The sequence below is a fragment of the Aulonocara sp. 'chitande type north' Nkhata Bay genome, linkage group LG1, assembly GCF_057382095.1.
Source record: "Aulonocara sp. 'chitande type north' Nkhata Bay isolate Kocher_YH1m ecotype deep benthic linkage group LG1, A_spYH_male_GT1.1, whole genome shotgun sequence".
Classification (NCBI taxonomy): Eukaryota; Metazoa; Chordata; class Actinopteri; order Cichliformes; family Cichlidae; genus Aulonocara; species Aulonocara sp. 'chitande type north' Nkhata Bay.
In genome coordinates, this window is record NC_141344.1 from 4,941,722 (window position 1) to 4,965,163 (window position 23,442).

The 23,442-nt window shown below is 38.0% G+C and overlaps 2 protein-coding genes and 1 pseudogene across 2 annotated transcripts; 2 read left to right on the top strand and 1 right to left on the bottom strand.

Annotated features, from left to right (window-relative positions):
- The first annotated feature begins 141 nt into the window (after positions 1 to 141).
- Positions 142 to 1,083, top strand: LOC147338553 (zinc finger BED domain-containing protein 5-like). Its single transcript, XM_086297619.1, has one exon. The coding sequence runs from the start codon at positions 142 to 144 to the stop codon at positions 1,081 to 1,083; it is 942 nt and encodes a 313-aa protein (XP_086153745.1).
- A 114-nt stretch (positions 1,084 to 1,197) lies between these two features.
- On the top strand, positions 1,198 to 22,778 carry LOC147338554 (adhesion G protein-coupled receptor G5-like). The gene is made up of 15 exons (XM_086297631.1): positions 1,198 to 1,788; positions 2,294 to 2,437; positions 8,884 to 9,013; positions 13,468 to 13,543; positions 13,684 to 13,825; positions 14,094 to 14,213; positions 14,964 to 15,089; positions 15,212 to 15,257; positions 15,590 to 15,684; positions 17,878 to 17,996; positions 18,338 to 18,606; positions 18,683 to 18,779; positions 19,057 to 19,183; positions 19,355 to 19,511; positions 22,110 to 22,778. Exons 1-15 carry the CDS (start codon positions 1,198 to 1,200, stop codon positions 22,202 to 22,204), a joined length of 2,334 nt encoding a protein of 777 aa, XP_086153757.1. The 3' UTR covers positions 22,205 to 22,778.
- LOC147338555 (5S ribosomal RNA) lies at positions 4,966 to 5,080 on the bottom strand (annotated as a pseudogene).
- Positions 22,779 to 23,442: the final 664 nt, after the last annotated feature.

Sequence of the window (23,442 nt, forward strand, 5' to 3'; positions counted from 1 at the left end):
GAAAAAGTTAAAAATGAGTGAGGGAGCTGGACCAAGTAAGAAGACAAAAACGTATCACTTTCATACGGAATGGGAGGAGGACTTTTTTTCACAATGTCATTTTCGAAGTGCGTTTGCCTCATCTGCCAGGCTGCCATCGCAATGCCAAAGAAGGGAAATGTGGAGCGCCATTTTCGAACTGTTCACGGAAAATACGACACTACATTCCCGCCGAAAAGCGAGCTAAGAAAGAAAAAGGTGAAGGAACTAAAATCCCAGTTGTCCGGACAGCAGTCATTTTTCACACAACAAACTTCAAAAGCAAAAGCCGCCACCGAAGCATCGTTCCGGGTGAGTCACATCATCGTTAAAAACAAGAAGTCTTTTCAAGATGGAGAGATGGTAAAAGAGGCATTCGTTGAAGCAGCTGACTCATTGTTCCGAGACTTTAAAAATAAGGCAGAAATAACATCTTCGATCAAAGCTCTCCAGCTGTCAAGAAGTACAGTTACACGGCGCTGTGAAGCCATGGCGGAGGATTTAACCCAGCAACTTTGGAAGGACATCGGAGATTGCCAGTGTTTCTCACTGCAGTTGGACGAATCTACGGACGTGAGTGACACAGCCCAGGTGTGCATTTTCATTCGTATGGTGTTTACTGATATCACTGCAAAAGAAGAGCTATTAACAGTCCTGCCCATGAAAGAACAGACGCGAGGAGAGGACATATTTCAGTCGTTCAAAAACTTTATCGAGAAAACCCAGCTCCCAGTGTACAAATTGGTGTCTATTACCACAGATGGAGCACCCGCAATGGTTGGCCGCGTGAATGGATTTATTGCCAAGTGCAGGCAGGACGATGCTTTCCCGGACTTCCTAAATTACCATTGCATAATCCACCAACAAGCGTTATGCGCTAAAATGCTCAACATGAAGGAGATCATGAATGTTGCAACGAAGATCGCCTGTTCTATTCGCGCCAGATCTCTTCAAAGACGGTTATTTCGTGCACATCTGGAGAAGGCTGACTGCGACCACTCTGAGTTGTTGCTACACACTGACGTGAGGTGGCTTAGTCGAGGGAAATTCCTGCAAAGATTTTGAGAGCTCTGTCCGGAGATTAAGGAGTTTTTCCGTGTAGCTGGACAAGCAGAATACATGCAACTTAATGACGGTCAGTGGCTGTTAGACTTGGCATTTTTAACCGATCTGACAAACATGTTGAATGACCTTAATCTACAGCTGCAAGGAAAAGACAAAACAGTGATCAACATGATCAGCTCAGTTAATGCTTTCAAACGAAAGATGCAACATCTCTCTTTAAAGCTGCAGCGCCATGATTTGATTAACTTTCAAAACCTGGCGTCAGAGCTGGAGATGCAAGGGATGGCCTGTTTGCAACTTGACAGTGCACGCTACACAGAGCAGATTGACAATTGTCTGTCAGAGTTTGACAAACGCTTTCAAGACTTTTCTTTGCTCGAGCCAGTCGCTACCTTCATGTGCTATCCTTTTCGGGAACATGCTGATGTCGATTCACTCGCATCAAAAATTGCAAAACTATTTCACCTGAACTCTTCTGGAGTGGAAGATGAGATTTTGACACTACAAGCCGACATTGAGCTGAAGTCCAGAGATCATGGACAGTTCTGGAACTTACTCACAGAAGTAAAGTACCCCAACATGAGGAAATGTGCTGCCTCTTTGACTGCATTATTCAGCTCCACTTATTTATGTGAGTCTTCATTTTCCCACATGAACATCATTAAGTCCAAATACCGTTCCACCATGACTGATGAACATTTGGAAGTGTGTTTGAGGCTGGCCGTCAGCAGCTACTGTCCGGACTATGCATCCCTGGCTGATTCAATTCAGTGCAAGTCATCAGAGTAAACTCAGGTAATGACAAAAAATTTACATTGTTAATTGTGTTGTGAAATATTGGATATTGCGGTTATGCATGTATATACATTGTAGATATAAAGAATCCTCAATATATTTATAAATAAGTATATGTTTTGGATTTTTGTAGTGGGTAGATCATTTTGACTTGGTCATTTTATAAGTAGCTCACATGCGGAAAAAGTGTGAGCACCCCTGCTGTACAGTGTAGCGAGGAATGCCCAGGCCTCTACATTAGAGAGACCAAACAGCATAAATGTTTAACTATATACAAGTGTACACTCATACAATACACACATAAAACAATTTAAACCAAAACAACTGCAAGCACCCTATGGTTAAGACCTGATAAATGATAGTATAAGCTAAATGCTCAGCTTATATTATATCTGTGTGACAAATACCTTAACAGCGGCCTCCCATGGACGAACATGACAGAGCCTGCCTGAAACTAGGAGGAAAAACTGAAACGGGAGTGGCATTCAGGGAGGGAAACGTGGGTGTACGGGGCGCGGGAGCCAACCCTGATGCGCGGCCTGTGAAATGCTACCCAAGGGTACTCTGGGACACCCGGGGTCCGGAGCTGCCCCGACGGGGAGCACGAGGGTTAATACCTTACTCTTGCCTTAATCTATAAAAATGAGAACAAGGCTTCAATGTTCATGTTGTGCATTTTCCATTGTTATACCCCTCCGACTTGTCTTCCCCATGTGATGTTTGTGTAATGTATGTATGGTTGGAAGGGTAAGATGGCGCTGGCACGGCTGGCTGCCTTAACCCAATTTCCCTCGGGATGAATAAAGTATTATCAATTAATCAATCAATAGAACACAATGAGATAGTTCAATCACTGAGAGGAACATTTACTATATTCATGCAATTAATTGTTTTTAAAAAATTGTGTTAATTTTTGTATTGATGTATTTTTCTTAACTTCATCTGTAAAGGTGTTCCACTTAGGGCTGGGGATCAATTTTGATTCCTATAATCGATTTGATTCCGATTCACAAGGTCCCGATTAAATTCAATTCACTTTTGAATCAGACAGTCAGAAATATTATAATTCTAATCATTTATCAGTACATGTTCATATTTTTATATCTATGTATAAAAACAAAGCTGACACTTTGATTCAAAGTAACTGAGGATAAAACACAGAAAAACATGAAGGAGACCTCGCCTGGCTTTTTATAGATGCCAGTCAGGCTTGAAAAACACCATTTTCAAGCCTGACTGGCATCGTGTTCAGTAGCATGGATTGAATCCATCGCCATCTAAGTATATTTGGTAAGGACAACAATTTAAGGATGATAATATCAATCAATCAATCAGTCTTTATTTATAAAGCACTTTTCATACAAAAAATGTAGCACAAAGTGCTTTACATAGTTAAAAGCAGCCCACCCCACCCTCCAACTCACTCCCCACACTCTCATTAACATAAATGATAAATGATGTGAATACACACATATCCCCCCTCCCCCCCACACACACACAATAAATCAAATATATAGTACAAACAAGAAAAACTTAAATTGCATTGTTGTTCAGTGTAATTCTGTGACTTCAACCTTTAGCTAATGTATAATGTTTGACATTTTATATAAATGTGACTATAAAATATAGTCAATAATATTAAAAAGGTGCTGTTACTGAGTGAAACTTCCAAAGATTTCAGGTCTGGATTTAGCCCCAGTGCTATGCTGGACATAAGCAACTGTGTTAGTGTGACGCCCTGCATATTTAAAGGATTGGAATAAACTTCTGTTCTTACTGAATCTGTAACATTGCCTTGATCTGCCTACATCATTTTTTAAATAGTTTATGTTGTTAAATGAGTTTTGTGTCACTGTGCACAGAGAAAAACTCACCTGATGTAGTGGTAATGCGTTATTCACCACTAGATGGAGACAACCTGGCACAGGTATTTTCCCTACACACTAAATTTCACACTGAAAAGCATTGGTGGGAATTTTTGTTTACATAGTAAGCAAAAGAAAAAAATGTCTTGAGGTCTTTCCAGTGTTTTCAAAATGGTGTTTTTCAGATGCACGTCAAAATTTCATACAGACAAACGCACACACAAAACAACAAAATATGTCAAATTACATGCACGTCTCATTCATTTTTTGAGAATTTCACCACTTTTCGATTTCATGGAAAATAACTTGTGTTATTCATGACATGATATCATTTAAAATAACTTTGTCAGGCCAGTGAATAGCTGCCACATAAGTATAAATCTAAATCATGCAAGTGTAATATAGAAAAAAACACAAACAGTTTTGCTGTTTGTTCATAATAAATGGGTAGGGGTTAGTGAGTCTTGCGCAAAGAGCTCTTCCACTGATGTAGTAATGTCAAATTCTTCAAGCGTTACATCAGTATCACTGTACATGCACAGAGCACCTGTAGATGTTTTTGTGCAAACACTCACAATTGTTTATGACGTGACTATTGCAGCATTAAGTATGCATTATAACTGTGCTGTCATGTGCAGCTATTAAAAAAAGTAGAAACTAATCAATATCCTTCACTCTAAATTGTTTTTTAAAACCCAATAAATGGGTTACAGTATCTACCCCGTTTTCGAGGAAGCCTCTCACTTACGGCCACATCAGCCTGTTCTCATCTGATCTCTGAAGCTAAGCAGCCCCCTGCAGGTCCTGCATAGTCGCGTCACCTTCACCTCGCTCCATGTTAGAAACTCCATGATATCGTGTTCCCTGCTCAGGGTAGCACACTGATGCGCATTTATTCAGTATTCCTCGGGACCGCAGTCGGCAGCCAATAAGAGTTAAAACTCGTTGCACAAGAGTGTCAGGTTGACACTGTGCCCGGTGCACACTACAAGGTTAACAAGTTCCTCTCTACTGAGCCCAGACGGACTAGCCACAGACATTTTCTACATTTACAGAATAAATAAGTTTGTGTATTTCCTAAATATTTCGTTCTTGTTGTTTTTTTGTTTTGTTTTGCACAAAAGCGAAATGCAATCAGGAGCGTTGTCATGAAGCTTTTCCTGAATCTGCCTCCACTGAGTGAGCAGCGGCGCCCTCTGCAGTTTGTGTGTGGAAGTGCAAAAGCTTGCAGCACCTTGTATTCCCAGGCGGTCTCCCATCCAAGTACTGACCAGGCCCGACCCAGCTTAGCTTCTGAGATCAGATGATCAGATGTTCAGGGTGGTATGGCCGTAAGCGAGGGAAGCCCGCTATAAAAGACCATTTATAGGGCGTGTTCAGGGTCAAAATGTCAGGTTTGCGGATACCGGACACACCAGCGCATACTGGGGATGGCATAGGCACCAATCGGTTTTCTATCGCCCATTTGCTGGGAGTAAGGGCGCCCTCCGTTTGCGAGGTGCGCAAGAAGAAAATAAATATACAATTTAGGACTCGGGGTAAAGGGATCAATAAAAATTTATATTTTATAGTTTGATGATTTAAAGTCTCACACACAACACGTCGAAAGGGGAGGGAGACCTGCTGCTTCCAAATAGATCACATTTCATTTATAATGTTGTAAATCCAAGCCCATTATGTATTCATGATTTGAGTCCTGGGTTGTGCAAAATCCCAGAAATAAACCCTAGACAAAGTGAATCTGTGAACTAAGGTGTAGGTCTATTAGGTTATGTTGTGGTGATTTTCGAGTTGGGGAATGGGTGTTCATACTGGAGTGCAAAATTAAAACCAAGATGGACAAGAAAAGTTCAAATCCATCAGGTGCTCAGTTTAGAAAAAAGAGAAAAGAAGAGGAGAAGCGAGCAAAAGATGCAGGTAAGCAGATGTGTCATTGGATAATGGCAGGTCATCCTGAAACAATCAGAGTCAGAACACTTTATTAATCCCAAAGGAAATAATGTGGGTTACAGTTGCTCCAAGAAGAAATGGTAAAAATAGTAACAGTAATAGACTAAACTACAAACAATACAGTATGTTACAGATTTTAATATTAATTAGTCATTGTCAATTATTGATGTGTCCTCTTCTCACTGTATGACAAATTATGATGGCTGTTTGGTAGCTGTTTTCATACTATGCATACTCTCTCTTCATATGTGTGTGTGTGTCTTTTCTCTACTTGCCTACTTGCCTACTGGTGTTGGCCAGAGGGGCCGATGGCGCGATATGGCAGCCTCGCTTCTGTCAGTCTGCCCCAGGGCAGCTGTGGCTACAACCGTAGCTTGCCTCCACCAGTGTGTGAATGTGAGAGTGAATGAATAGTGGCATTGTAAAGCGCTTTGGGTTCCTTGAAAAGCGCTATATAAATCCAATCCATTATTATAGGACCGCCACTGGATAAATGTATGGATCAGAGTCTCTGGGTGGCATCCAGGCAAGATGGGCTTAATTTTTTAGAGCCACGTCAACTGAAAGAAAGAGGACTTGACTACAGTATTCCTTAAAGCTTTACTGTGACTCTTTGGGCACATGCATTTGAGACTAATGTGGGATAAGTCTGGGTTTTCCCTGCCCATACAGCTTTAGAGTTCATCCCACCCACTTTGGGCCTGTGCAGCCATTTTTGATAAAACATATTTATTAAATAGGAAATGGTCACCTAACTGCGACCACCTTGTTGCTGCATTTGCTTTTAATCAGTCTCCAACAGCAAAATAATTTGATACAATTACCAGAAAACCATTTATTTTTCCTAGTCACAAGGACATGTCATCCTATTTTAACTCAAAATAGATGAAACAACACAAACACACACAGTCATTAAATGCAGATAAACCTCAGATAGTATCAGGTTCCATCGCCTTACAGCACCAACTTTTTTGTTCATAATTTGCAATGCAAATCAAGGGTTTTTTTTTATGCAAATGAAAAACTTTAACACCAAGCTGTAAGATTAGATATAGCTGTTTTCCCATTGGCTTTAACTTTTGACTTTTAACAACTGGAGGAAAATCACACTGTGCATAAACTGGAAATTTGTGTTCATTTTAATTTTGTTTCTCAAAATCAGAATCAGTTTTATTTTCAATTTTATACACACAAAACTTAATATAGTACTGTGTTCTGCTGTCCATAGTCATAATGCAATTTTCCTGATATTGATCAATGACTTGCTTTGAGGGGAAAAAAAGTAGCTTTAGTAGTTTTATTGCTGAACATGTGAACAGGGTAAAGCATGGCGATTCAACTACGAAGTTAGTTGGGCCAGATTTTCAAACCGAGGAATTTATCTGGGCCAGATATTTTTTTTTGAAGCCAGTAAGCAGCAGATCATGATCAATTTCAAACCCACACAACTGTATTGAAAAACAAGTAATTTTTTTATTCCTATTCCCCTGTAAATCTGGTGACCTCTCACAAATGCACACCAAAAGGTCCATTTAAAAAAAAGGGAGCTATAACTAAACTATTTTTTGCACATTTGAAATAATAATAATATTAACAAAAAAACATTTTGATAATTCCCTTTCAAATTAAAATAAATATTTCGCTGACCACTCACTTTTCCTGCCATGGATGGAGCCCCATCCGTCACAAGTATACAGACACGCTTCATATCCAGACCATTTTCCTCAAAAAGAGCTGAAATCTTCTCAAATATTATTTCGCCAGCTGTGTGTCCCTCTAATGGTAGCAAGCCGAGCAATTTCCCATCCAAAAAACGGACATATACGCAAAACTGTGCATTATCAGTTCTGTCTGTGATCTCCTGCTATAGACATTACATCAGTTTTCTTCAAGTCATCTAACAGCATTTCAAACTCGTCTGACGCCAGAACTTCAACTCTACGAATATTTGAACTGTCTGACAGGGGTACGTTTTTAATAGCAGATGTCACACTTACTTTCATTTTTTCATCACTTTTCACCGCATCCACCACAGCCAGCATGCAGTATTTCACTGTTTCAGAATCTGTGAAAGGCCTTTTCTTCTTCGCCAAGAAGCAAACATGAAGGAAAGCTGCTGCAGCTCTCTCTTGGGCTGTACAGGACCCTCACCATGGTAGCACAACTCCGGTTGTAAGATTATTAAACTCGGTAAAATGAATAAGTATTTGTCAGTCCAGGCAGGGTTAAACCGACAGTTTTCATTGTCAATTTTGCGCTTTTGGACTGAGAAAGACATGCTGTTGTCGCATCATATATTACGATGATTGTTTAATATGTTTACATCACGGTGCATTGTGGGTTAAATATTGCTAGGCTACTAGGAGTGTTGCATTCACAGTCTACACTACGCTGTAGGAATTTTTAATTTTTTTTTAAAATTAATTATATTTTTGCGTTTTCTCTGTGTTTCTGCCAGGACCACAGGCAGGGCCACTCGCAGGTTGCTTCTGGGCCGCATTTGGCCCGCGGGCCGCCATTTGAATAGGCTTGGGGTAAAGTATAATATTTCAATGACGTCATCCTGTATTTGATGCATACGGAGTAGTAACAAGGAAGATTAGAAATGTATTTTTTGTCAGTGATACTTCCTCTTTTTTACTTGCTCAGAATAGCATTTACATTTGTTTCATCAACTTCCTTTGCAGCTCGTCAAATTCACCCCCCCACCCCCGCTGTCACTTCTGCTTTGCTCTGTGTCCTCTATTAACTTAGTTCCACAGCAACATGGAAAGGTAGGGTATGCTTTGGTTCACTTTAAAATACATTTTAATTTCTGTGTTGATGCTAATAACAAGGGTTGTTAGTGTTATTAGTGTCATTCGACTTCATACTTTTTTTGTGATTTGTGATTTTGTTTCAGTGTATTTCTTAGGATTACTGGTAGTAGAAATAGGAGGAGTAGAAGTTGAATTCGTTTTATTTTTATACCTGTGTTTTTTATAACTTGGTACAGTCTCTAAAACTCAAAATCTTTATGTAGAAAACATATTTTGCATTGTTCTGATGATGAGTCTTCAGGGTGATGATGATCTACCTTCAGCATAATAGCAACAAAATAAATTTTGTGCTAATCTAAAAAATTAAGACATTTTAATCAGAAAAGAGCTTTGACTGAAAAGCATTGCCTTTTTTCCATTCTAAATGAGAGTCTCTTCACAGGAAGAAGAGCTGGATATTCTGGTGGTTGATGCCTTTTATGTCTTATTACATGCTTTATCAGAATTGTCTGTCGGAACAGTATTTCTGTAGGACTGCATGCAATATATCAGCTACAATAAGTAAGTTGTTATATTAACTACTGTAACAAAAGAATGACTTTATTACTGGAACAGCCAGACAATTTAGATTCTAACCTAAGAAACAAGGCTTATTCACTTTTTCTTTTTGCCTTTTATGAGTTTGAATAAAGTAAACTCAGCTTGTTTTCTGTCAATTTTAGCTACATGTGTTTCTTTCTTTTATACTATATAAAAAGTCTGTACACACTATATTCTACCACAGCCCTAAAATGTCACGTCCCTTTAAATTACATTAAATTACGTTACTACACTTTAGAAGAACACATCCTATCCTCAGTGTACTGCCTGCAACTACTGTAGACACTACGTCATCCTTTAAATTTGAAAAACATTATTACTGAAAGACTCATGTGAAGTCACATGAGCAAATATTTTATTTACCACAGAACATAAATAACATAAAAGATGCTTAAACTGAGAAATTTTACAATTTTAAGCACAAAATTAGCTCATTTTAAAATTGATGTTTGCTACAGGTGCATGTTTACCATGGTCTTCTTTTCAAAGCAGTTTGAAGACCTCTGGGAATGGAGGTTCTGAGTTTTTGTAGTTTTGGTGTTTGAATTTGGTCTCCTTTTTGCCTGCTGAAGAGTTTGTAGTCATCTTTGACATTGTTTTCATTTAATGAGGCAGCAAATGTTCTGTATAGGTGAAAGATCTGGACTGCAGGAGAGGCAATTCAGTACCCGGAGTCTTCTCTGACAAAGCCGTGTTGTTGTAGCATTATGCAGTTTTGCAATGTCCTGCTTTTTATTAGGATTTTTTTCATATACAGAAAACGGAACATTGCAGATGACAGTTCAGATTAGAAGTCCATTGACAATGGTAATACAATTTCTGGTGATGCCCTTCACTCCCACCACCCAATGAAAACAGACAACCAGTGGCTCCACTGCTAACCTGAACAGGAGAGGGTCTAAATCTTTATATATACCTTTATATGTTTTCCAAAACATGCAAGTTGCCCAGACTTAACACATTTGTTCAACACCATAATAAGACCAGCAGTCTTAACTAAGTATAGGTCAAACTCCAACCTTCCTTTCATATCAGAAATTCTTGAAAGAGTAGTTGTCAAACAGCTAACAGATCATCTGCAGAGGAATAGGTTATTTGAAGAGTTTCAGTCAGTTTTCAGAGCTCATCGCAACACAGAAACAGCTTTAGTGAAGGTTACAAGTGATCATGTTGTGGCCTCTGACAGTGGACTCATCTCTGTGGTTATCCTGCCAGACCTCAGTGTGGTGTTCGATACTTTTTTTTCCCCTGCCTGTCCTGTTTGGTTCTTTTGCCATCAGAATTATTGTCTAAAGGTAAAGAAAGCTTTTTATTTTCACTTGCTTAACACGGGACAGACTTGACTGGGGGAAAGAAAGAGGGAAAGAAAAACAGCAGGGAGGAGGAACAGTGATAAAGGGCAAAAAACAAAAACCAACAAAACAAACAGACAAAAAAATACATCTATCAATCACCCAGATCTCCTGTTGAGAGAAAAAAGAGAACACAAGCAAAAAAAGAGAGCAATATAATAAACAACATTTATGTGAATATAACAGTAAATACTAAATATTTAATATTATTGTACAGCACGTGACATTGAAATCGCACAGTGTGCTTTGAGGTAGGAGCCAAAAAGGGTGTAGTTTGTGTGTGTGAGCACCCGTGTGTACACCTGTGAGCATGAGCGCGCTTGTTTTTAAAAGGTTCCTTCATGTAATGATCTGCTAGAGGGTGAAGGGAGCCACAGCCCCGTCCTCCAGGCCATGAAGCAGGTATGGAGGAGATCCTGTGGTGTTCGATACTGCAGACCATAATATCCTATTAGACCATTTACAGCATGCTCTAGGTATTACAGGTACTGCTTTGCAGTGCTTTTTGTATCATATCTATTTAATAGACTCCAATTTGTTCATGTAAATGGAGAGTCCTCTTCACACACTGAGGTTAATTATGGAGTTCCACAGGGTTCAGTGCTAGGACCAATTCTGTTTACATTGTACATGCTTCCCTTAGGCAGTATCATCAGAAGACATAGCATACATTTACACTGCTATGCAGATGACACTCAACTTTGTCTATGATCCATGAAGCCAAAGAACACACACCAATTAGTTAAACTTTTTGTGTCTTAAACACAAAAAGACCTGGATGGCCGCTAACTTTCTGCTTCTAAATTCGGATAACACTGAGGTTATTGTAGTCTGCCTTGAAAATATAGTATCTAACCAATATGTAGGACTGCTTTCTTCCTTTTGTGCATTATCTCTAAAATTAGAAATAGCCTGTCTCAGAGTGACACTGAAAAACTAGTTCACGTACTTTTCACTTCTAGGCTGGACTACTGTCAATATTATCAGGATGTCCTAAAAACTCCCTGAAAATATGAAAATTGTCATGACCTTTGATCAAAGGCCATGACAATTTGCATATTATTGATGAAGGAACTGCCCACACAGCCCATTGTTCATTCAGGTGGCTCGTTTCAATCACTGTGCAAATATACACAGGTTGGAGAAACTTGCAGTCAGCTAAGACTGAAGAAGTCACTTGAATGAGTGATGAAACGCTTCTCCCACTGAAAACATCCAGATAAACAGAACCATCCTTTTGGGGTAGTTCATGAATTTATTACTTCTAGCCTGGACTACTGTAATTCGTCATTATCAGGATGTCCTAAAAACCCCTGAAAAGCCATTAGTTAATCCAAAATGCTGCAGCAAGAGTACTGAGAAGGACTAGAAAGAGAGACCAGATTTCTCATACATTGGCTTCCCTTCATTGGCTTCCTGTTAAATCCAGGTATTTAATTTTGATTTCAATCCATAATTGAATTCAAAATGCTGTTCCTCACATACAAGGTCTTGAATAATCTCTCCCCATCTTAGAGCATTTCGCTCTCGCACTCCAGGCATACTTGCTGTTCCTAGAGTATTTAAAAGTAGAATGGGAGGCAAAGCCTTCAGTTTTCGGTTCCCGCTTTTATGGAACCAGTTTCCAGTTTGGATTCAAGAGACAGACACTTTCTCTTCTTTTAAGATTAGGCTTAAAACTTTCCTTTTTGCTAAAGCATATAGTTAGGGCTGGATCAGGTGACCCTGAATCTTCCCATAGTTATGCTGTAATAGGTGTAGCTGCTGGGAGATTCCCATGATGCACCGAGTAGTTCTTCTTCAGTCACCTTTCTCACTCACTATGTGTTAATAGACCTCTCTGTGTTAAATCATACGTGTTATTAATCTCTGGCTCTTCCACAGTATGTCTTTTATCCTGTCTTCCTTCTCTCACCCCAACCGGTCACAGCAGATGGCCCTGCCCCTCTCTGAACCTGTTTCTCCTGGAGGTTTCTTCCTGTTAAAAGGGAGACTTTCCTTCCGACTGTTAATTGCTAGGGGTGATATGACAGTTGGGTTTTACTCTATTTGTATTATTGTAGGGCCTACCTACAATATAAAGTGCCTTGAGGCAACTCTCTTTGTACTTTGGCGCTGTATAAATAAAATTGGATTGAACTGAACACTTTCCCACTTTGAGACAATCAATTTCAAATGAGTTTTGGCCATGACATCGCTTCTGAAACATGTTTAAATGTGGCTTCTTTGTTGCATGATAGAGGTTTAGTTGGCATCTGCAGATGGCAGATTGGACTGTGTTAATCGACAGTGGTTCCTGCAAACATTCCTTGGCCCACTAAGTAATGTCAGTGACACAATCATGCCAGTGAGTGATTAATAAACATTTTCAGCCTCGTCCTTTATGCACAAAGACATCTTCAGTTTCTCTGAATCTTTTGATTATGTTATGCACTGAAGATGATGAGATTTGCAAACCCTTTGCAATTTGATGTTGAGGAACATTTGAAGTATTGTACGATATTTTTACACACTCTTCCATAGATTAGAGAGCCTCAGCCCATTTTTACTTCTGAGAGACTGCCTCTCTAAGACATCTCTTTTATAGCTAATTATATTAAAGACCTGATATCAGTCAACTTAATTACTTGCTAAATGTTCTCTCAGATGAAACTTTTTCATCTTTCTTGCTTTTTCAGCCATTTGCTGCATCATGACATTTTTTGCTGAACTGTAGCAAACATCAGGTTTGATTTCATTTGAAAGTCTTTTGGTTTTCTTTTCTTTTCTTTTCATTTTTTTTTTTTTTTTACCAAATTTAACAAACATTCCAACTCTTCTGGAATTCAGGTTTTATATATTACAACTTGTTTTAAACAGTCATTATTCTAACATGGTAAAATAGCATTTAAAAATGAACCTCTAATGCCTTCCTCTCACATCTCCATTTCCCAATAAATGTCTTCATAAAGAAATGTGAAATTGGTGTTTTGGGATTAAACCTTCATATATTCTGTGGACATGTGGGGTGCTTTAATTAAACTGTACAAGGGTTCAATGTGTGTTCTTACATTTTGTCTACAGGTCGTAATCAGACCGAGTGTTGTATGAATTATACAGATAATGTTATGAAAATGGGAAACCTCAATGACACTTTGAGGTAAACATTTATAATACATTGTGTGTGTGTGTGTGTGGGGGGGGGGGGGGGGGGGGGTTAACACTTGACTGTTTTCTACATTAATAAAAGGATGTAAATTGTTAATATTGTGTTAATATTTTTGCATTCTACTCCCCAAGAGCCATTTGGACTCTAGAGAAGGTTCTAGAGGGAACAGAGGTGAATGGGAGCATGCAATTGTATGTAAAGACTTTTGTCGCTCTTCTGCACAAACCCAGTGGTCCCTTCGGAGGCCTTGAAATTTATGCCAATGACACAAAGGTAAAAAAATAAAAAATATTCACACAATCTTATTGAACAGTAGTTTGTAGTCAGACTCCACATGTAGTCAGAAATACCTTCCAAGTAGTGATGTACAGAGCTGATATTTAGATCCAATGTTGAGCATGAGTCAGGTATTGATAACGACCGGCTTATTTAAGATCTGATCCACTGTATTCAATCTAATGTTGTTCTGTTCGAGGTAATTTTAGTGAACGTAATCTAAACTAAATCTTTTTCTATTCTTGGCATGTTGATGCTGATACAGGTAACACCAGATGTGCCTCTTCTCAACAGTAAAGTCATTGTCCAGCTGCCAAGAGAACTGGGTGCTGGACCGAATAACACGTTTGTGTTCTGCATGTTTAAATGGCCTCAAACAAATCAGGTCATAAACTACACTTCTTATTTAAAAACATGTAGAAAAAGGATGTGGTGAGCTATAGAATAATACGATCTTTGTATTTACACATTAAATTTAAACTACTGCTCATGGAGCTTGTGGGTTTTGCTTGTTTTAGTCTAATAAAATAACATTTGGGTTTTTTTCTTTTTCTTTGTCAGGTTATATATTTCTTTTGTTTACCACTTGTTAGGAAATGTACTCCTGTTTATTTTCACATCATTATAAAGGTGTTTTAATCAAATTTACATGTCCTTAACAAAGGAGGGATGTATACACATGGCATACAGAAAAAACAATCAGATTTTAAAATCCCAGCTTAACAAGCCTATCAAGCTTACTTTCACCAGCTACACCTAACAGCCAATAAAATTAAACCCTGAATTTGAAGCTTCTGAATTTGCTGGATGCTTGAATTATTTGTCCAGCGGGGAATTTGTACTCTTTAGCATAGTGACATTATTTTATTAACACATGAAATGTAAAATTAGTACACATATTTTTGAAGGAAGTTGGGTACATCAGGAAAGAATCATCACCTTTTTTTCTTTTTTTCTTTTTTTTTTTTTTAAGTCACCTTTTTTTCTAACAAAATGTAAATGAGTTGCATATCAAACAGTGTAAGTAGATCACTTAGTAGTGTTTTTCCATTTAACACAGAAGATTCAGAAAATAATATTAAAACTGTCTTTGCAAAACTGTTAAACCAGCTGACAAATTTGCATTTTATTGTAGAGCGTTTTTGAAAGCCCACATGAAGTATATGATCAAAGACTGGTTGGTCTGAGTGTGCAGGGCAAGAAGATATCAGGACTGCAGGAGCGCATCAACATCACGATGGAGTTTACCAAGGAAATCGACGTAACTATGCTTTTTTGAACATTTATTTCATTTCTTACCTCCTGTAATTTAATTGCACAATTAGTTGACACATATAATATTCTGTACGTTTTGTACAAACATGAAATATGTTTGTGTCATAGGAAACTCAAAAACCCTCGTGTCAGTTCTTTAATTATTCAACATACAGTAAGTATCACATCTGTCATGAACAGTAATGTACACTGCTCAAACATTAAATAACGGAACACTTTTTAATCAGAGTACAGCAACAAGTCAGTTAATCTTATGGGACACATTACCCATTCCACTTGATTATAGATATCCATCACAATTTATTCCCCCCTGAAAATCTAATGTTTCCAAAGTGTTCCTTTAATCTTTTTTGAGCAGTATAGCGCAACAATATTTTCACAAGTTAGACTCATTGTGGTTTGTGTTTTCACTCATGGCCACCTAACTGAGCTGATGTTCAGAAATGTGATCTTTTGCGTAATGGATCTGTTTGGTTTGCTTACCAGCTTTTAGTGAGGATGGCTGCGTCACACACTGGACACATCATCAGAATAACATCACCTGTTCCTGCAACCACCTCACATACTTTGGTATCCTCATAGTAAGACTGGGCTCATTTAAAGAGGCCATTGTTTGTCCATTGTTCTTCACTTCTATCAACAAACACTTATCTGAACTGCCTCAAACTTTGCAGCTTCACAAGGACATGCCAGACCATTACTCACTTTACCTTAATTCTGCCTTCAAACAGGCTTTTCAAGTGGTGTTAGGAAAGAGACCGCAAGCTAAAAATAAACTGCAAAGTTTAGTCATACCAATGGGTTTAAAAGTCACACAGCTTCTCAGAAAGATAACTTTTTACAATATCTTATTTAGATCTTCAGTATCCTTTAACCTTTAAAGGTTGAGACCACAAACCACAAAATTGCACAGCTGCATTTGGTAGCCGTGCACGCTACCACACACACACACACACACACACACACACACACACACACACACACACACACACACACACACACACACACACACACACGCGGACACAGAGTAACTGACTGCTTGCATGTGAGGTCTTTAGAAGTAATAGTTATAGTAACTAATACACAGGTTACTTTGCATTCATTGAATTAGTACAACTAAAGTAGGAAAAAAGAAAAAGCATCTTTTATATGTTAACAAATCTCTTTTCTAAAAAAAACCGTCTAAATAGAGACATTCACTTAATTTCAACATTTTCCCTTTCTTTATAGTTCAAGAAGATCATTTCTTTATAACTCTTTTTGAACTGTTTTATCTTTGGTCATTGCTTTAATTCCATATTCAAACTGTTCTACAGTTTCACTCCATGAACAGAAACAAAAAGCTTTTTCTTGCAGTACATACCTTTCCTATATTGAAGTTACAAAAACCCCTTAAATTATAACTTCTTTCCAAAAAAACATACTCTGAATATTATTGCAAAAATAGTGAGTTTGTATGATCCCCATAAGCTGCATTGTGGATGATTCGAACTACTCTTTTTTGAAGAGTACAAAGTGAATGTAATGTTTTTTAAGTTTTTCATCCATTATTTTCCCCAGTAATCAATTTTCACCGACTCTTTCAATATCAACACCAGTACTATTTCCAAATAACATAATTTTAGTTTTATTCAAATTTAATGATAATTTGTTTTTATCCAGCCAGAACTTTACTTTACTTATTTCATTAGTCATATGATCCAATAAATTCTGCTTCCATAGTGTTTCTTTTTTTTAATTTTGTTTTTTAAGTGTTTGATGCGCTCCAATGGCACATGCATGTGGGTTTGGTATACAGCCTTTTGAATCTTTCTCCTTTCATAAAATCACATTTGATTCCTCAGTAATCTGCAGTTTAATGTATTTTTAATTTTTCTGGAGGGAGTAGTGAATATCTATGTATCTATCAGAATCATTTATCATTTAGAATCATTTATTTGGCCAAGTTTGTGCGCGCAAACAAGGACGGTTCACTTTGCTCTCTGCATGCAAAGGAAAAACAACATTTTTGCCATGTTACGGCTCTTCTATATAATAAATACACCGTTTAACCTACACATTCACTGAGTGTCAAAATTATGCATACAAATAAAATAACAAATATAATTTGTTATAATTGTAGATACATTTGTTGTGCATTTTCTTCTTTTCCTTCTTTTCAGTTTGGTGTCATTCTTGATGGTGCCACTAGAAGACACCAAAATAAAAAGATTTCTTGTACAGAATTCTACCTTCACCTGCTCTGCTCAACTTGTTTTCATTCAAATTACTATCCTGCCATCCTTGAAAACAGTGCCAAACTGTAACAGTGCTGTCGGTTATTGTATGCCTTTCCTGTATTGCAGCTATGTTGTATTGGTTGCTCGTGCTTGATTACCTACACTTTGCCTACCTTAATTCTGTGTATTTCATTGCATGTTATTGTCTGTTGTTATGTTATGCTTGTTATGATTGTATAAAGCATATTTAGTTAATGCTTTATTTTATTTTTCAGATTTATTCAGCTGTTCTTTTAACTTTCTTTTTAGCCCTGCCCCCATTTTCTTCAAGGGACTTGTACCATCAGAAATAAGAAAGCATACTTAATAACCTAGCAGGTTAAATAAAGTTACATTTGCAGTGTAAAAAAATAATAAGTAAGACAAGTATTTGCTTCCAACATGTTGTACCTGTTGGTCTGTTGACCTGTCATCGAGCAGAAGGTGAAAAGGCTTCTGACTAATTGTTATAATACAAATAGTACAAGATGATATAAACATGTGTTTTCTCCACAGATACCTGATCCTTCCATCACAAAGAAAGACCAAGAGATTTTAACACACATTACTGTGATTGGCTGTAGTATTTCCCTTTTTACTTTGGTCATAGCCATTTTGCTCTTTATTACAAACAGGTAATAAATTCATTTTTTCATATTCTTCCCATCTTCATCAGTCCTTCCTCTTTCACACTTTTAGTACCTCCTGTAATCTGATTTGCCTCTGCTGTTGTCCCCTTTTCTCAAACATCCTCATACCTTTGACATATGAGTAGCCTGTTTTTATCTTTCAGTTGCCTTAAAACATACTGAAATCTTCCTCCATTCACTGGCATTCACTGATCTTCTTACATCAAATGCTATTCTTACTCTATAAATAACTCTTCATCATTTCTTTCTTCTCTTGTTATGGTCTACCATTCCTCCAGTTGTGATACAGTATGTTACTTAACACAGATCAATTCTCTGTGTGACAGAAAACTCAGACAAGATGTCTCTATGAAGGTCCACATCAACCTTGTAATTGCCCTGATGCTCCTCAACCTGCACTTCCTGCCCAGTCAGGCAGTGGCAGCAGGGTCTTCCTCTGGACTTTGCTTATACATGGCTCTTTTACTTCATTATTCTCTGCTAGCCACTTTCAGCTGGATGGCCTTGGAAGGTTTCCACTTATATCTTCTCTTAGTCAAAGTCTTCAACATCTATGTCAAGAAATACCTGCTCAAACTCGGCGTGGTGGGATGGGGTGAGTGGAATCAATTAGGGAGGGAGCTGTCATTATCAATGTGGATGTAGATATTAATTAATTAATTTTGATCAAGGTGTCCCTGCCATGATTGTGTCAGTGGTGGTGATCATAGACAGAACGTTTTATGGCCTTACCCCTCTGGACGCATCTAACTCCTCCAGTACTGCAATGTAAGATTTGCCAGCATGTAAAATCAAGAATAATGATTCACATTTTCACATTTACTTATTAACTGTTTTGCCAATCAGAGTTTCTGTAAACATGCATGTTGGAGAAGCAGAAAGCTCCTTTTCACCAAGCATCTAATTTGCTAAAATTGAAACATTAATTCCTTTTTAGCTCTGGTGATGCTTTTACTGCACTACCTGCATTAATGTTTCTTTTACAGAACGCATCATTGATTTTTCAATTTTGGAGGTTAAAACATGATCTGTTCTTTCTTTTTAGATGTTATATAACCAATGACAAGGTAAAGTGGACTACAGCGGGATTGTTCAGCTTGGTGTTCCTCTTTAATGTAATCATGTTTGGGGTGACAGTCAGACAAGTTTTTATTCTCCACCACACCAGAGAGGTAATTATCTAGTCTTAAAAATAATATATGAGTAGTAATCCATCAGTGTATTCATTGGAAACTATAAACTAGCAATGAAGTGTTTGTTGTTTTTTTAAATGACAATTTAAGGTCTCAAGTCAAATTTAAAACTGTCTGTAACCTGCTTCTATTCTATATTTGGCAAATCAGTTTGGGCAGAATAACCTTGACAAATTCAAGAAAGACATTTGCTCCCTGGCTGGAGTCATGACTCTGCTCGGTATTACCTGGGGCCTGGTCCTTTTTTCATTCGGTCCCCTGACCACTCCTGCCCTCTACCTCTTCTGCATCTTGAACTCCCTGCAAGGTCTGTAAACTCTCACACACACACACACACACACACACACACACACACACACACACACACACACACACACACACACACACACACACACACACACTTGACACGGATGAAACTGATGACAAGGCTTGCTTTTCTAGTAAGGGAGCTGCTGCCTCACAGCATCACACTGATTCCACCAAACGTTGTCACCCATGGTGCAGCAATCAGCACATCATGCTCTGTGTTTGCTCCACGCCATGCCTTAGGCAGAATCAGGAGACATTGCTGAACATAATGTTCAGGATCCATTGCAGATGTTGCTGACTCCAGCTTAAACAGGCCTGACTGTGAAGTTCAGTCATGTTAAGCCCTGTGAGACTGGAGATTGACTGTTTGCAGCCTATTCAGGATTGCCTGGGTAGAGTTTTGTCAGCCATATTGTCCTGCAAACCTTGACTTCAAATCTGTGGAAGGCAGTGTTGGGTAAGTTACTTTAAATTAGTAACTTAGTTACATTACTAGTTACTTCTATCAAAAGTAACTCAGTTACTTCAAGTTACTCGTTACTTTCAGAGTAACTAGTTACTAGGGAAAGTAACTTTGGTTTTACTCAGAATTCTCTTGTTAATGTGTTGCTTCCGTAACTGGATACCCAGCAAGATTGCCAGTCTTCTAGCTTGCTTACTTGCCACAAGTGCACTGTGCCACCTACCAACAGAAAGGAAAACAATAATGTGCACATTTCCACGAGAGAAATCCCACGCCTGATTCTATCCTAGCCTGCTTTTTACATCCAACACAAAAACCGCAGTCGTGGTGCTTTCGATTGTACTCAGAACTCGGAAATGCTGCCTTCTGAATAGGAAGATGTAGGTAACACCAGACTGCAGATGAGCTGCATACAGGGCTGGACTGGGACAAAAAAATCATCCCGGGCATTTTGACTAGAGACCGGCCCACCATTATAGGAAAAATCATAAAGCCTTTGAATGAAAACAAACACTGTTGTGACAGTGATGTACACTGTTCTGATGGTATATATGTATCAATTTATCAATCGTTTGTTGTAAGATTCAGATAATTATTTTTTAAAAGCGAGACATTTTAAATGGGAATAAGAAAGAAAAGTATTTCTTTGTGCCCCCCTTTCCCTTTTAATGCCCTACATGGATCCCTGGCAACACTTTGCTAGACCTGCCCCTGCACAGTTACCAGCTGTCAGCTACTTAGAAAAGGATCCTGGTGTTATTTGTCTCTCAGAAACAGTTCATAACTTCCCTTCAACTCATTCATGTCACCTAAAAGGTAAACCTGTTTCTCCATCACAGCTCTGATGATTCAGTAAGGACATCTCCTGGTTTCATCTTCATGTTTCCCTCTCACCACATAACCAAACCGACATCATGACCAGCAGGTTTACAGCTGAGGCTCCAGCAAACATCAACTGATACTAGAAATTAATATTAAATAAATTCTAACAACAGCTGATCAAGCTTAAACGTGCTGCTGTTGTTTAGCGCGAAATCCGCTGGTTTCCTCTTTCTGGCGCAAAGTGGGCGATAAACAAACGAGAGAAAAGCCGATCAGCTGATCACTGATCAGTTTCATGACTGAAGTAGGGGAGGGTGAGAGGATGAGAGAAGAAGAGGCAGCTGTGCAGCGTAAACACAGAATAACTCCAGCTTTGTGTCTTTTTCATTGTAGCTGAAGTCCGGGACAAACTGTGTTTCTTTTCACCTCAATACGAAACGCATGACATTTTCTTTGAATACGAGACGATTCTGTTTTTTACTGGACGGTTGGCAACTCTAATAATTAACCTTATGAACAAAATAAAGTTCAACATCAGTAACATAGCACCACCCAGCTGTATAGAAACTCTGTCATGCTAGCTAGCACGCAGTACGAAAAAGTCAGCATAACGAAAATAAACTCCACATAAACTTGGTTCATATCTGACCCAGAGAGACTGCAGGTTATAACTTCTTACCTGAAGTTCAGTTCACCTGATACTCTCGGACCAGCGGCCGAGAGTATCAGGTGTCTCTCCTCTTGCCTCCCTTTTCTTTCATCCACCTGCTGGCCTCCACCACTTGCTAATGTTATTGAATCTGTGGAAGCTCCGCGATAGCCACCACACGAAGTAACGAATAACGAGCCTATCTAAATCCCAGTAACGAGTAACGCGTTCCCGGTTTTGGCATAATAACTAGTTACTCGCTCGTTACCACAATAATAACGTAGTTACTGTAACGCGTTACTTAATAACGAGTTAGTCCCAACACTGGTGGAAGGCTGCCTGCGGGTCCCAAGTGCTGACAGGGAGAGGAAACAGTCCTTTTGTGGTGTCCTCTTCTTTGGATGCCCACTTTGTTTGGTGTTTTTTTATGGGTGGACACACATACTCAACTCTGCTGCTTAATACAAAAATCCATTTTCATTATAGTTACCATTTAAGAGGAAACAGTAGTATAAGATTTTTTTATTACATTTTACATAACATTAAAAAGGAAATCTCACTAGAGTTAAATTTGACACAGATGCATGATTTCATGAACTCATCCATTTCCCATCTGAACCTGTACATCTCTCTCTCTCTCTCTCTCTCCTTTGTGACTGCAGGTTTCTTCATCTTCCTTTGGTTTGTGATGTCACTGAGAAAGGCTAAAACCTCGACTACTAAGATGAGCAGTGAAACACGCAGCACTAACGGCTAGTTTAAACACTAGTAGCAACAACTTAATAAGAGTCTGTGTGTGTCGGTATAATTCATATTGTAATACAGTGACAACATGATTATGTCCTCTTTAAATCATGATGTTTATTTATACAACACCACATACAACAGTTTATTTATACAAGGCAGGTGAGCGAGAGTGAATATTAATGTTATGTTTGAAACTTTATTGATGAAATACCTAAAATCTTTGTGGTGAGGAATTAATCTCTCCTAAGAGCAACTTAGAGGATGTGTTCCCTTTGCATTGTAAGCTTTTCTATATAGCTTATAACTATATGGTTTATAATTTATGTCTCCCATATTTCCAACAACCATATCCATAGTCACATTCTGTGTATGCTACCATTGTATATAGTGTATTATCTTACTCATTTTATATTTTTTTATATTTTATTTGTATTTTTTATATTTTCCTTCAGCTATCTGTACCTGATAAAGCAAAAATTTTGCCACCGTGGGATCAATAAAGTCTTATCTTATATATATATGTACATTATAAGTTTGTATCTGAACATATATTCTTGTATAACTGTGTTCCCAATATTAAAAGCATAATGCTTGTTTTGCTGTTAGGAAAACTATTCCGTTTTACTGAGTTTATTACTAAACCAGAAGTAACATTAAATCTATCAGATCTAAAAACAGTTCCAACTTGATTCCTTAAAATCAGCTGATTTTTATTTATTTGTAGAATACGTTTGTAATGTAATGTAGCCAGACAGAATTTTCCTTTCATAAACTAGTAAAATTTAGAGTTGTAGCCATCTAAAGCCAAAATCTTGTTTCATTCCCTCACATCCTTTTTGTCTAAACAACTTTGAGCATCAACATGGGATGTATCACAGTTTTAGTATAAAAACTGCACCATTTTAATGCCTGTAATACCATTAGTTAATATAAACAAACAAATATGTACGCTATTTGAACTTTAAGATAATTTATTGGAGAACCCTTCAAAAGGTACATTTTGGGTGCAGTCCCAAGAGTCACATCACCAATATCGTGACCGAAATTAATTATGACATTTTTTTTATTTTTTTACCTACTTTTGATATCATGCCAATATTTTCATTCTCTCTGTATCTAAACAGTTTTCTAATATACTTTTATATGTGAGTCCGTAGTGGCTGTCCAGCCTTCTGATACTGCCATTTCTTGATGAATTTTAAACAAATGGCAGAATTTTTCTTTTTGAAAAAAAAAAGAGAGAAAGAA

Coding starts and splice junctions, on each gene's coding strand:
- LOC147338553 (XM_086297619.1), top strand. CDS start 142: ATGCCAAAGAAGGGAAATGTGGAGCGCCATTTTCGAACTGTTCACGGA.
- LOC147338554 (XM_086297631.1), top strand. CDS start 1,198: ATGTTGAATGACCTTAATCTACAGCTGCAAGGAAAAGACAAAACAGTG. Junction 14,214..14,963: donor AATGGCCTCAAACAAATCAG/GTCATAAACTAC, acceptor ATTTTATTGTAG/AGCGTTTTTGAAAGCCCACA. Junction 15,685..17,877: donor CATACTTTGGTATCCTCATA/GTAAGACTGGGC, acceptor TTTTCTCCACAG/ATACCTGATCCTTCCATCAC.